Source organism: Rhynchophorus ferrugineus, unplaced genomic scaffold (assembly GCF_030347505.1).
Source record: "Rhynchophorus ferrugineus isolate W39M unplaced genomic scaffold, kcgeb_rfMv2 rfM3, whole genome shotgun sequence".
Taxonomy (NCBI): domain Eukaryota; kingdom Metazoa; phylum Arthropoda; class Insecta; order Coleoptera; family Curculionidae; genus Rhynchophorus; species Rhynchophorus ferrugineus.
In genome coordinates this window covers 4,286,221-4,302,242 of record NW_027472582.1, presented here as the reverse complement: position 1 = coordinate 4,302,242, position 16,022 = coordinate 4,286,221, and the positions used below count along the sequence as shown (strand labels likewise).

Genomic DNA, 16,022 nt, shown 5'->3' with positions numbered 1-16,022 from the left:
AGTTGCATAGTTAACATAGTTGCTTAATTATTGATTGACACATTGACATATGTACTTTATTTATTTACATATATACAATTTATTATATATATATATATATATATATATATATATATATATATATATATATATATATATATATATATATATATATATATATATATAGGGAGTACTACTAATGCCAGCATAGTTTATCATTGCTGTAATTTACCGCTATTGTCTGTCAATTATTTACTACTATGGACTAAGATTATTGTTAACCATCAAAACCAAACCAAACCATCCTGGTTAATCCATCATTTTATTACCTACCATTGTCTTCGCCTTTATTTGAGATTATCGACCATCACTTGCCAGTATTTGTCGATTTATTCCTTTATCCTTACAATTGTTATCGATAGTATTATAATTCCAGTATTTTGACTGCCAGTACCATCATATTCTAATTACCTGACAATAGAAGCATCTATCCACGTAATATCTCAATTATATTTTAATTTCGCCCTTGTCATTGCAAGTTGATTGCTCATGTACGTTTTATTATATTTGCGATTTATCACCCGATCATCAAGATATCGCACGCTTATTTGCACGATTTATTTTGCCATTTATTGAGTAAGTAATTGTTATATCATTTATTTTAATCTCTGTTTTTAAATATTAAAGATGTTTGATTATTTTATATTGTTTTACTAAATATAATTTTATTTTACGACCTGGATTTGAAAACAACCCTACACTCATTCGTCAACTTCGTTGTCTCGAAGCTTGCAAATTCATTGGCTATGGCTCTTGCATCTTACGCCGATAGGTAAATCAATAAAGAACATTTCTAAACATAAATTTATTGAAAATTGAGTTGAAAATTAAATAATAGACCTAATATATAGAATTTTTAATATAATTGTAGTTAGTACGAACAGTAAACTATAAACGAATCACTCTGTAACAGGACCAAGCCCTGTTTTCTCTATGGGAGATCGCTCAGTTACCGATAGTTCAAAAGAAACCGACCCGACTAAAAAATTGGTTACTGTTTTAAATATTTTCAGTAAAGTTATACAAACGCTTCGCCCACAAATTAAACGCGATAAAAAAAATTAACATATATCTATTATGTCGTTTATTAATATTAAAAAGGATAGGAATGGACAGTCGAGTGCGGAGCGACTGAGATAAAGCGGTAATGTATGGTATATATGTTTATGTCCAGTACCACATTCCACATACATTCTTGATTAGAATTGTTTCGGTTCGGAAATACAGCCTCAAATATGTCCTAAATGCCTTCGTTCAAGTTTAAAAATCTAAATTTATATGGAGGTTTACTCGGATGTTCAATAAATTGTTCTTTAATATCCAACGAATCCGAAAATCTGTAAAAATGGGTTTGGGGCTACTAAGAAAACTCTTGTTACCTATTGGCATTTTGGGTTTCAGAAAGCTATGAGGTCTATCCAAAGAAGTTTTGAACGTAGGTCATCTAAATTTGTGACGTCAATTCGTCGCAATGTTGCCGTATCAACTCAGATTTATAGTTCAGTTTGACTTTGGAATACAACATAATTCTAATGTAAATATAATAATTAAACAAAAATACAGGTATCAAATATAATTTATTTTAACTATATGGTAGATCTAATGTATATATAATCGAAGGATTAAAAATTATAATTAATTACACAGTTATTATAGTTTGTAGGTTAGGGCTGTGTTTGATTATATTTACATTGAACTCTTTTCCATACCATCTATGTTTTAGAGTTTATGCGTTTGTACTTGTACCCCCTGGAAGCCTAACCCACCTAATTAACAATTGTATATCCAAATAATATGCTTTACTATCATTAGATGGAATATTTAACTTTTACGCTTAGTTTGTGTCCTTTGGTACAGTGTTTGCTTGTAAAGTTATTTGTATTTTTCCTTAGTTTGTTATGCTAATAACTTTATGCATATTTCTTGACGAAACTATTTAAACACTGTATTCTCCGTAATACATTTACCATATCTGCGAAACAGTTACCATTTTTTCTCTCCAGGCACATTTCAAACAAGTGGTCATGTATATTATGAAAGATTGCATACATATCTGTGCACATAAATATTTTACACTCTACAATAATATTCCGACAGTTATCATTAGTTGTTTCCATTCCCATCACCATCACTCTGTCTTAAAAATTGACAGCATTGAACCATATTCAGAAAGTGTCATTCAAAATAATAACTAAGCCTTTAAATTCCAATTTATCTAACATTAGTACCCAATTATATCATGGCCATTGGCTATATTAACTTTATTCTGAAATATCCATGTCTCCTAAACAGATAAATTGAAATAATAAGTCTTCCTTCATTTTATTATAGGCTTTTTAAAATTGTACCTCTTCGATAAATCAAAGCCGTCTCATAAATCAAAATCGGCAAACGAAATGTTGAAAGCCCTTGGATGGGACATGTTATCGCACCTGCTGCGCTATCCAGACCTTGGCTCGTCCGACTATCAACTTTTCGCATCATTTGGATCACGCTTACAGAACTCCTAGCCAATTTCGAGGAGGTTGGAAAATCTCTCGATGAATGGTTTTATTAAAAGTACAAACAATTTTTTTTTGGATGGCATCCATAAATTGCTTGAAATATGGGCAAGATGTATAGAATAGAATGGGGAGTACTTTGAATAAATAAATTTACGAATTATATTGAATAGTAGTAGATAAGTAAGTTTGGCTTTTATAAGAAGTTTATCTCGATCTGAGCTGGACGGAGATCTGGCTGGCCATGCCAAATCGTCACTTTCGCGGAATTAGTCTTCGTGGAAAAATGTTATGCAATAATTGAATTGTTGAACGAGCTGTGTGTGCTGTGGCCCCAACTTGCTGAAAGTACATATAATATAGTCCTTACTCTTCCATTTCAGGCACAAGATAATTTCGAATCATCTTGGTACCGTTTAACAGTAACACTAACCGCAACACTTTGGCCATTTTCAAAAAAATAGGCACCAATGATGTTTCCAGCATGAATACCACACCATACAGTTATTTTTAGTGGATGCAATGACGTTTCTTGTATTAATTGAGGATTCTGTGTTCCCCAAACCCTACTGTTCTGTTTATGGATATGGCCACTGCGAATAAAATGGGCTTCATCGCTCATTATTAATTTAGTCTAAAAATCTTCAATTTCACCAAACAGCCTTAGGATTGCATTACTTTACTCAACTTGTTGATCAGGATCTCTCGGTGGAAATTTTTGGACTAATTGAATTTTGTACGGGAACATTTTCAAAATTCGTCTTAAACTGCGTGCAGAAATGCGTAACTGATAACCACGTCTCCAAATTGATGTTTCTGAAGACTCTGCAATACTCTCGCGCATCAGCGCCATATTTTCAACGTTACGAGACATCCGTTATCTTTCAGAAGGAGGCCTGTCTGCTGTAGTATCGTACTGTTGAAAATTTGCTTGTAAAGGATAAATTGTGGTTTTGTAAAGCACTGGACGATTAGGATATTGTTGACGCAATTTCCGCTGAGTGGCAATAATGGAACGATTATTTTCAATACATATTTTCACTATTTCTGTTTGTTCTTGTGACGTATATTTATATATAATAAAATTTGGACGTCTACAAAACACAATGGTTAAAGCAAAACTGAGTTAAACGTCACATAACCGAGATGGCGCCCAATCAAAACGGCAGCTGGACTTTTACGCCACCTGTTGTGTGGCTTTTTTAACCAGTAATGACTTTCCGGTTTACCGGTTAAACCCAGATTCCACAGCGAATCAGATGGTACCAGTTTCACTATAAAATCTCAATTCTTTCTCAATGATAAATGCATTTATGCTCTAATTATAATGAATATATAATTAATTAATGTGCAACATATAAGAATAATATATAATACTCGTACTAAAAAAATCTCTTTGATATTTTGTTGTTGTAAAGCTAAAATTAAAATAGGAAGTACTATTTTTTTAAGGAATTTTTATAACCCGTCCCCCAAAAACTATGATCTCGGGTGATGTAACATTCCACTAATGTTACCAATTGTTGTTCAAAAGCACGACCTCTGATTAGATCTTTAATGTGTATATATGTAAGTTCCATATAATTGGTTAAACACTACCAGGAATAAAAGAACGTCTCCTTTAATTGTCCGTTTAATTGACTGGCTTATAATTGACTAATAAATTGTACTTTTCATTTGAAGTGAATCTATTTGAGAGCTATTTATTCGAGCTGTAAAAAAACGACACTAAATCAAAGTTATGTACACCTATCAGTTTTATCTTGTCGGGCTGTTATATAGACGTTTCGTCAGACTAACTTTCTTTAATCATTTTCAATTTAAAAGATACGAAGTTAATGTATTATTAGGTGGTTGGTTAAATTTTTAAGAGATTTTTAGGCAAATCTGTTTCTTATCCTTGCGATCTTCAACCATCTGTTAAGGGGGATTAGCCAATTGAAAATAATTTTATTTCATTTATATTATGTATATTGTACATGTAGTTTAGATATAATAAGAAAATTTCAAAAGTTAGTAAAAAAATATTTATTGTTGTTGTTTGTTTCGAATGAAATGAATGAATGAATGAATGAATTGAATGTTTCGGAAAATTAAATAGGATTTTTGACAATTTTTTTGCATTTGCATGCATAATATTCGTTGAAGGAACCTCCAGTATTTTAACTAATCTAAACAAGCTTAATATAACCTGTAATAGTAGAAGATTCGATTTTGTCCAAGAAGCAAGTCGAATATGAAGAATAATGTATATGAACAGATAATGAAAGTAATTATTGATTCGTCAACTTGTGTTAACATACGACTCTGTGCTGTCAAATGGGGACAAAAGTTATGACTGCAGGAACGGATGAGGTGTTGCAGCCCGACAAAATGAGATTTTAGCGGTGACGCGGTACTAAGCTCAAAACATGTCGACCAGCTTGAGAAGAAGCACGTTTTCAGAAGAACTTGTGCAGAGTGGTTGTTTGTGGAAAGATTGAGATAAAAAGTGTTTGATTTTTGGAGTGTAAGTTTCTCTATGAATTTGATTTATGGAACGTTTAAGACTCTCCAGAAGAGCTTAGTTTGGAAAACTTGAAGCCGTTTCACCTGTTTGGGTGTAATAAACTTGAGGTAGACATTAGATGCGTAGAGGAGTACGGACCGAATTAACATTTTATAAAATAAGCATTTGATGAAGATGGGAAGTTTGCTAGAAGGGCAGATCATAGGAGATAGCAGGTTGTTATTACTGAGCCTTCCTGGATTTGGGAATGCCAAACGAAGGGCCAATCGAAGTGGAGAGCTTGGACCCTGGACGCGTAGTGTGTAACGTTTCTTATGAAATATGATGGCCTTAGTTAATCGCATGATCGAGCTGGTTTTGTAAATGTCTGAAGGCCAGAGATCTTTCTACCTTAAGCCCAAAGGGCAAAAAAATCTTAAAAAGAAGGGAGTTAGATGTGTTACTTTCCTGCCCTCTTGCCTAGAGTATGTCCTTTTGATATCAAGAGGTTTGCTTAGTTCCTTTAGTTGCTGTTTCTAGCGTTTCGAAGTTAAAGTTGACGATTTTTCATAAAAGTTATTATATAATCTTGTATTTATTCTATATTAATCTGAAATAATCAGTTACAAAATGGCCAAGGTGCAACTCAAGAAGTGATAACTGCCAACCTCTGAGTTCGAAACCCTTTCTCTACCAACATTTTTTAAAGTTTCCAATAAATCGAATAATTCCAATTCAGTAATTAAATACTTACCTGTATTTTTATCAGTGATAGCTGTTGCCAAAAATGCATCATTGTAAACAACTGTTAAGTTCAATATGTTTGGCGTATATACACAGTTTTAATAGTAAAACTGCCTGGTGTATCCAAACGGTCCACAACCAGTGAATTGTAAAACATATTAGAGGAAAACACAGCTTAGATTCTCATAGATCTTTCAGACAGTTTAGCTGTTAATATATCAACTATTTTCAGGCATTTGCATCCAATGAGAATGATATATAAGGAAAAATGAAAGTGCCTCTTCGATCTATTTGAATATCACGGTTTCATTGGTTGCCAGTCAAGAAATGAAAAGTCTTGAAAAAAAGATAAGTGGATATAATACAATAAACTCAAAAAGGTTATGGGTTATTCAATTAGAACAATCCGCATATGGTGCATATGGTGGCATCAGCATAGTTTAATGACTTACGAGAAGCTAAAACCGAATGAAACTGTTACTGGAAATGACTGCTATCGACATCAATTAAACAAACTGATAACCGACTGTCTGGGCCATCTGGATAAACTTTCCTATGTCTATATTTCGGTATATAAATAAGCTGAGAAATAGAAACCGACTGATATTATAATTGAGGCATTTTTGTGAAAAAATCTCCTGAACATATAGTGATTTTAAACTTAAGATTTACGCGGTAATTCATGACATTTGATGATTGACAAGTTTTTCACTTGTTTACGTGATACTTAGGTTGAGTTTTTCGCCTTAGTTGATGCCTTGAAAAAAAATTAGAAAGCCTGTAGGAAAAATTTTACAATGAAAATGCTAATAAAATATTTATTAAAATATTAATATTTAGTATAGTGATGTAGAACAGTTCACTATTATTTTAAAACTAATTTTGGTTTTACGTTAAAATGTGTGTAGACGTAACAATCTAATTATTCTAATATCTGAACATCACATTATTTACATTACCATCAAGTGAATCGTACCTACTGATATATTTCTGATAACTGATAACTGATTAATTAATTAAACTGAAAATTAGCAAAGAAGATGCTGTCTTATATCTGTAAAATCATAACAATTTTTAACTTTTATTGGTTAACTTTTATGAATCAAGATAATTTGAAGCAATTCTCTATAAATTTAATTAAATCATAAAGTATCGTAATATATAGATGTGGAAAGAATATTTCTACCGTCCTTAATATAAAGAAATTCGTAAGGAAAGATGTAATTTCACGACAACTATAGTGTGGGTGAGAATATGGCTAAGACGGAGCTGTATAAGTTTCTCTAGGTGTCTAAAAAAACTGCAAAAAAACTATAGTATACGCCACCTAACATATCCTCATTCATACTAGCTTTATAAAAAAGAATATATATATAACATCCGCTTTTTTTTGTTAACTTATGTAGTAAGAAACTACAGTTTAGTGACATATTCTAGATAATTGAAGAAGTTAATAAATAATGGAAAATATTATTATATATCGAAAGATTATCTAAAATATAACCTAATATTCTAAGTGCTATTAATATAAGAATACGAAAAGAATTTTTTCAAATTATCTGACATTATAGAGAAACTATGTTAATAAAACGTCTCATAATAAATTCATTCATAAAAGCTATTCGTACTGATGGAGGATGGCTTGACTTCAATGATGAATAACACAACGATACATAACTCTTACTATTTTTTGATCACCATTGTTAATAATAGTATATATACATTATTTTGTGTATATTTTATAACTAGAAATTTCAAGTATGTTATTTGTAAATATTAATACATTTCAATTAAAATAAATTTTATCTACTTTCTCAGAGGCCGATATGAAATACGTATACATATTCAACATAATATAGTGCAGTGACTTTTTTAATGCACTTACTGATATTTGGCCATTTTACAAGCCAACATAGTTTTTCAAAAATATAGACATACAGATTCAACAAAAAATACTAATTCTAAATATTTGGTATTTCCAGCTAATAGACCATCGATCATTCCCAAAACTAGCCTTCGTCAATTTTTCAAATAAATATCATTTTATTTATGGATCTGATTTCTTTTATAAATCGGAATCAAACTTTTCTGAAGTTTTCGAGAAATATCTTTATTGTGTTCCATTGAAGTTAAATAAAATACTGGAATAAAAGTGTATATTAACAGGTGTTTTAATTCTGTCTTATCTTGAAATACATTCGTGGCGTCTAATCTTTATTTTGAATGATCTAATTTAATTCTGATTAATGTGTTTTCAAACCAAAACTCTCACAATATCAAACATCATCTTGAAATATATCCAGGGTTTTTTAGTCTGCTCTTTCTGGAGTGATACAAATGCTTCTTGACTGATTTTAGACTCTTGCCTAGGAATGCACTCGCTCTAGGTAGCAGTAGAAGAAATCATAGTGACTTTCTTACTAAGTTTCCAGCTTTTCCATTTAGTCAGAGAAAAATATTCATTACTTTATTATATACTTATATACTACATTAAATAAAAATCGTTAATTGAACATTTTTAGTTTCTTTGCTAATTCCATTCATGGTGTTAATTAAGAGCATTGTTTAAAAACAAATTCATAATTTTAATTTTTTGATGTTTGTAATACAAAGCGAGATCCGTTTTTGTCAGGCTATGTAAAACGAGGATGTTTTTTTAATGATTCGTATACTCTAAAACTCGTAATGGCAAAAATTTTACCGGAGCTCACTTTGTTAAGAGTTTAACTTTTAAATACAAATTTGGGTTCGAGAGTGGACAGGAAGGAGGCCAACCAAAAATTGTAATATAGCATACAAGCTGGGATTCGGTGATTACGGCGACATCTTGGGAGAATAGTTTGGCTCTGTTATTAGTCATAGCTTACGTTTGAGTATCAATTTCATAAAATAATATGAATGTTTTATGAGGAGCTAATTGTTTTGTATTATTATAATGTGACAATGTAAAACTATATATTTTATTAATAGTGATCATTGAAATTAAGTGGCACATAAAATAGAAATAATTTGCTTTAATAAGTGAGATAAAAAACAGAACCGAAAAGAAATAATTCAGTAAGTAATCTAATAAGTCCCGAACTGTCACATACATTTAATAAATTAATTTTAAAGCTTAATTGTTTGGAAGGAGAAAATGACGGTTACAAATGAAATTAAAATAAAAAATTAAATTTGTTACTAATCTATAATCAGACAATGTCAATAAACAACTTGCACACATTGTTTTGATTTTATTATATTATAATTGAAAATTAAGAAAGAATTAATTCTTAACTATTTAACCAATTAAAAGGCATTTATTTTACAGTATAGTCTATTCAAAGTGTTTTTGTATATACGTCATAAAGATGTTTAACGTATGCCTACCGCAATTTGTAAATTCCTTTTAGAATCAGACAATATTTTCCTTCTCATTTTATTCTAGTTAAAAAGACACACAATTTTGTTTGATTAGTTCGAATGCGTAAACGAATGAGCCTATCAAAGTAGTCCGATTGTCAGACGTATGCAAAATTCTTGAAAGCAATAGTGATAAGAGGTTATAACTCTAACCTATAAGCTGTTGTAGCTGTATAACTTACTGTAGTTTCTAGATGTACTATAATGTTAAAATAAATTATATTTGATAACATTTTGGTTCAATTATTTTATTTAGATTAGAATTTTGTTGTGTGATAAAGACAAACTGAACTGAAACTCATAGTTGATGTTAATTAAGAGAGAAACATTCCTATTTTGTTCAATCTTTAAAATAATATAACAAAGTTGATCGAAAATGGGTTACATAATTGGCCGAATTAAACAAATCGACGCGCAACCTGACTCGCGACAACGAAATCGCCAACGTCCCCATCGAAAACGATACGGACGTCCGACGATCATCGGACGGGGGAGAACAATTTTTTTTCGCTCCTGTCGAAACATAGAAAAACTACCCCTATCGGTGGACTGCGCCTAAATTTCTTCGAAACGCTGTGCAGAGCGCTGGTCGGACCGCTATTCAGTTTATGTCCAATCGCCGTTGTACGAAGACGTGCGCCGCGCTGAAGACACTCCGCGTTCCTTCCGATGGATAACCCGGTTCGCGTTTGAGTGAATCCCAAGCCGACGAAGTTCAGCGACGAGAGACAGCACGAAGATGTTCCACATCGGGCACGAGACTCAGCAAGATTTATCGACCTTTTCCATCGTCGGGCAATTGTTGACCAGTAATCGTACGCGGTAAAACTCGGCGAGAACCCGACCTAACCACCGACACCTTGGTGACAGTACCCGATAGGAAAAATGTCCGATATATCCATAGTTATCCACCGATTATTCGTTAGGTAATAAATCGACGATCTCGCTCGGTACCATAGCAATTTACCCGTCAGAAATCACGATTTTGTCGACTCGACCCCCATCGATGGCTGTCTATAGGAACTATTACAATAGGCGATCTCTCAGCTGGACAATAATGGTGTCCTGCCTGTACCTGTTATGCAGTATTACCATCGGCACGGTGTCGTCCAGTTTAATGAACGGCGAACGGGTGAGACACCATCACGACAAGAGTCAGCTGGAGAAGAGCTCGATAGAGATCAGTTCGAAGAACCCGGTGTTGAGTTGTCCGAATTGCGTGTCGAAGCACAACCGGGACAGGGAGAGGATCGAGTCCGACAAGCTGAGGCTCGAGGCGGTCAAGAAGCAGATCTTGCAGAAGCTGGGCCTCACCAGGAAACCGAACGTCACCAACAGTCTTCCCAGGGAGGTGGTGCTGGAGACGCTGTACCGGGCGGAGGACGGTGACGTCTTCAAGGGGTTTTACGAGGAGGAGTTCCCGACCACCAGCGAGAAGAATCACAACACCGATACGGTGGATGTGGACGATTTCTATGGGAGAACGAGCGAAATTATATCGTTCGCCGAGCAAGGTAAGTGCTTTGGTTCCCATTTATTCTGTATAAAACGATAACTTTTCATATATAAACAAGTTTTTATTAAAAACGATTAATTTATATAATTTTTGTGGATAAGGTAAGGTCTACTTCTTATTTATCTTGCACCATTTTCATACCAAGCTGTATAAATACTTATAACAATGTTGATAACGTTTAAGAATACCAAAATATATATAGCAGATGAAATAAAATTTATTTGATGTTTCAATATGTCTGATGCATCTATAGATATTAAATAATATAATAGGTAATAAATAACAACAATCTTTTTAGTAAAATTCAGACAGAAATTATTTTCCTTAATCTAATATATTAATCAGGAATAAATATTTCTAAGCAGCATTAGTTAAAATCCTGATTACTCTCTTGATGATTAATTTGACAATATTTAAAAATAATCTTTTAACATATATTCTAATTTTAATGTAACTAACTAATTATTATGATAAATTAAGAATAAACATATTAATCAATAATGCGATACTTTTATACCAGTTAGGACAGTCATTCAGAATAGATTTTGCTAAATTTTAATGGTTAAATGATTTAAAATAATCTCTAGCCTATTGACAATCTTTAAAAATACGTACACTGTCTTAAATATATATAAAATAATGAAATAAAATTTGATATTTCAGCAATTTTATCTGCATCTGAGGCATCATTAAAAATCAAGTAATATATTAGCTGATAAAGAACAACCATATTTTTAATGAAATCCACAATGTAGGAGAGAAGAAAAAATACAGAAGAAAAATTATTTTCCTGCTAGCTTAATATATTAAGTTATCAGGAACAAATATTCCTAAATATAATTATTTAAAATTGTGCTGATTTTCTGAGTCATTAACTTAACGGTACTGATAAATACTTTTAAATATGACATTATATATGTGTATATACAAAATTTTAAATTTCAAGAACTAAGTGATTTTTTTGATAAATTAATAATAAATATATTGGACCAAAAATATTGTCAGTATGTTATACCAGATAATCCAATCATTCAGAATCATTATTGTTAAATTTTAATGGTTAAAGTGGCAATAATTTTCCGAACAATCTATAGTGGGAAATGTATAAAAATACTAAATAAATATATATATATATATATATATATATATATATATATATATATATATATATAAATATATATATATATATATATATATATATATATATATATATATATATATATATATATATATATATATATATATAGTATCTTATAGTATAACAATTACTTAATAAACTGTATTAAAATTATATAATATAAAGCTTATAAAATAAAGCTGACATAATACACTAAAAAGTACTAAACCATAATTATTATTAGTAATTTTTGCATTATCATTTATCCATAATATATATATATATATATATATATATATATATATATATATATATATATATATAACTTACTAGTTATATAATTTAGTACTGTATAATTATATGTAAAATGTGATCATTTTCTTAGACAAGTTGATAGTCGTTTGTGATTTATACTCTAACATTAACATATTAAACTGTATCAAAGAACTTGACAGCATATAAAAATATTAATAATCTATTAATTATATGTACAAGAACTAGAATTTAATAGTTAAGTAGGTGCAAAATACAGCCAATATAAAAAAACTAGCAAGCACTTTTAAATCAAAACATATATTGCGATTGAAAATAACGTTTAATATCAGTGACGTCTTCGATCAAATCACAAGTAAAAACAAAATAAGGAACAGAGAACTTCTCCTTATTAATCTAGCAAAGGAATCTAGTAGTAATTAGGAATACACATGTTTTATAATATATAATATATAAATAATGAAAAGGCTGTTTAATGTAATTATGACTGAAATAAGGGAAACCAAGATTTATAAAAGAAACTTAATTGCTTTTTTACCTAGTGATTTCCAAGATACATTTTCGCTGAAATCTATTGATAATCCTTTTATTTAATTTAATAATTTACACTTACTATAAATTTTTACAAAAATTAAAATGGTTTTATATAATTATCATGAAAATTCTTATAGCAAATAACATTTAATTAATATAATTGTCTTGGGATAATATATAATAATATATTGAATATTTTGAAATAATTTTAAGTTGGTTATTAAATATACATAGAGAGTTTTAGATTAGAATAGAGTTTTGAAATTATACCTTTTATTAAATAATTTTTAATAATAATTAAGTAATTATAATTTAAAATAAATATATCAAAATAAAAAAAATATTTTAAGATTTATTTACATCTTAAGTATATTTTTAATAGATTCAACAAGCAAAAATACAACATCGAAATTATTTGTATAAAGTAAGTATGAATTCTTCATGATTGATCACTATAATGTTTGATTATACTATAAAGGAGAAAAATAAGAAGACTCTTAAAGGATTGCCAGTTACTGAACTTTAAAAACTTTCTAAATATTACTCTCTATCTGTAACAAATTTTGCAACTTTGTAAATAAATTTTCGGTCAGTAATTTCATAAATGTATGAACTAATATATTAACTATCAACAATTCTAGTGTATGTCCTTACTATATACTTTATATCAATGTAATTCCTATATGAAAACTACTATGTTAAACAATTTAATATCAAAAATAATAATACTTCTTTCTGATGCCTTTTTTAAATTTTAATGTCTCATTTTTCAACCAGGGTTTATCTGCACTGGACCTATAGTTTAACGTGGACTTCTGCTGAATCGTGACGTCACTTCTTCTGTTCTAATCTCTCTACTGTTGAAGATCGGCAACAAACGATCTTGATCCATGTCCTCTTGAAGCTCATTGCGCTTTGCACAATAATCTGTGAGGAATTCGTTAAGCTTCCGTTTGACAGAAATGTTAAAACCATTGTAATCTGCGTTCTGAATATTTTCCTCCACTATGCACTGATTGTTGTTGTTTAATCGATTAATACAATCTTGGAGATAAGTATGTAGAACTTGCGTTAATCATCGTATTTTAAAGATTTCAAGCTTCTAAATATCAGATCGTAAAACGTGTTGTACCCAAAACAGAGGAGCAGGCAAAATAATATTTGGAACTAACTGAACGAACTAGTCTAGATTGTTATCTATAGTAATTTATATAACAAAAGGATAATTATCACTTGTTACAATTACAACACGTGTTTATACTGATGATCCTTCTACTTCGCGTAATATAAACTGTGTAGAAAGTATTATAAAACTAAGTATAGATCCTACCATTTGCACCAGATTATTTGAACTTATATTTGTCTTCAAGTTCATTATATAATAATAAGTAATGCAACAAAATACAACATAAAACGACAAAAAGTAATAAAAATTAGTTTATATGACAGTTGTCATAATTAAGATGATAACACAGTAACATATTATACTAAACATCGCGATTTTTATATTAAGCATCTCTTTCGTCATTCCAACTTTTATAAAATTACTATCACGAGGCCAAATTAATTGAGAATCTAAGATGTTTTGACCCAATAAAACACACAGATAAGAATTTGTTTATTGTCAATATTAATTATAAAGCATAATGTGATTTCTGACGATTATTCTTCAGTTATTTTATGAAAAAACATAACATTTACTGTACAAATTAACCAAATGGTTGCATACTTAATTATTCATGTTTATTAGATGCCTGATGAATAACTAAAGCATTAACATAATTAACAGGTATTTAATAAAAAATTTACGATAACATTAATTAATTTTATTACTTGCCTTTTATATCTTGAGATGTGATTAATTTGATACCATTTTAAGTGATATAAAATTATTTATTTAATTTCACTTATGTTAAATATAAAGTCTGCAGTAAAAGAAATATGTTTTTTTCTTTTTTTCTCCTTTATTTTCCTTAGAAATATAAGGCTCAATAAATAATAATACCAATAAATAATGCAAGTAGAGATGACTATAGTGACACAAAGCTTTTATAATTTTCAAAATGTTGCAACAGAAAATTGAATGTGTTTATGAAACATTATTTCTTGATGGAGCCCTTCAAAGTCGAAAAACGCAATGTTTAGTATATAGAGTGGGTGGAATAAGGGTTTTTCTGTGTCCAAAACAACCAAATTATTTTACAAAAAGGGGCTTCAAAATGTTTTAGAGGTCATTCTTAGAGAACATATTTATAAGTAAATTAAAATTTCCGAGAAACAGTGATTTATATTATTTTGGAGCCCTATTGAAACAACTGTGAAAAATTACTTTCGAATGGAAGAAATATTAAATACAATCTTCAAATATAAAGACGTTCTTTTCTTTTTATGAAGCCTTTCTTGAATTCTAATTATTATTTATGCAAAACACAATCCCGAAATATAAAATACAACCTAGGTACCACATTTTCTTATATTTTAAAGTACATATGCAGCATTGAAGTGTGTTTAACACTATCTTGAAATATAAAAAACAATCGTAATGTTACATTTTTTAATTATTAAAAGTTATCCCAAAATATAAAAGGGAAACTTGGTTCCACATTATTTTATACTGATGAAAACTTACATTATATAGATATTAGGAATAAATCCTTTCAAAATTAAGTAATCTTTTTAAGCATTATGCTGAACTAAAGCATATTTAATACTATCACAATATAAAAAATGCAACCATGCTACCACACATTATTTTATTATTACCATTTATTATTATATGAATATGTTAATTCTGCCATCCAAAATAAAGTAATATTCTGAAGTATATATGCTCAATTTAAGACTGTTTAACATTGTTTTAAAATATAAAATACAACTTTGATGACACATTTTTATTCATGAAAACTTATTTTTATACTTAATAATTTTCATAAAAAAACCCTATCTCAAAATATAAAAGGCAACCTTGGTATCACTTTTTTAATAATCATGAAAACTTTATTAATTTTCATCCAAAATACTTTATGCTTAATTAAATAAGACTATAATTAGAATGCTCGATAATGATAAGCACGTATAAATATGTATAAATAGTTCTAAAAAAATTCTCTCCAGAGACAGACAGAGAATTAAACCAGACTGATACAATTTCGTCATCGTCTCATTCTGGATATAATTAAAAATGTATTAACCTAGAAACCAGATAGTCAATTTATTATTTGAAACATATCTAATCGGCATAGTGCCAAATTAATCAGTTTGCCCAATTTTTCTGGGTATACACTTAATGAATAGTATTCTAATAATTACAGTTTTGAGCTCTGAATGTATTCAAGATAATAGGCTCTATTCTCAATGGGGGACTAAAAATATAATTCTGATCCAACTGATATTCATTCATAATTATGT

General features: G+C 29.8%; 1 protein-coding gene across 1 annotated transcript in view; it reads left to right on the top strand.

The window, feature by feature from the left end:
• The first annotated feature begins 5,223 nt into the window (after positions 1–5,223).
• Positions 5,224–16,022, top strand: part of Actbeta (inhibin subunit beta) — a 110,688-nt gene continuing 99,889 nt past the window's right edge. Inside the window, exons 1-4 of the mRNA XM_076398898.1 lie at positions 5,224–5,344; positions 5,423–5,536; positions 9,869–9,969; positions 10,079–10,688. Of these exons, the coding sequence (XP_076255013.1) occupies positions 5,224–5,344; positions 5,423–5,536; positions 9,869–9,969; positions 10,079–10,688 (946 nt within the window). The remainder of the gene's footprint in view (positions 5,345–5,422; positions 5,537–9,868; positions 9,970–10,078; positions 10,689–16,022) is intronic.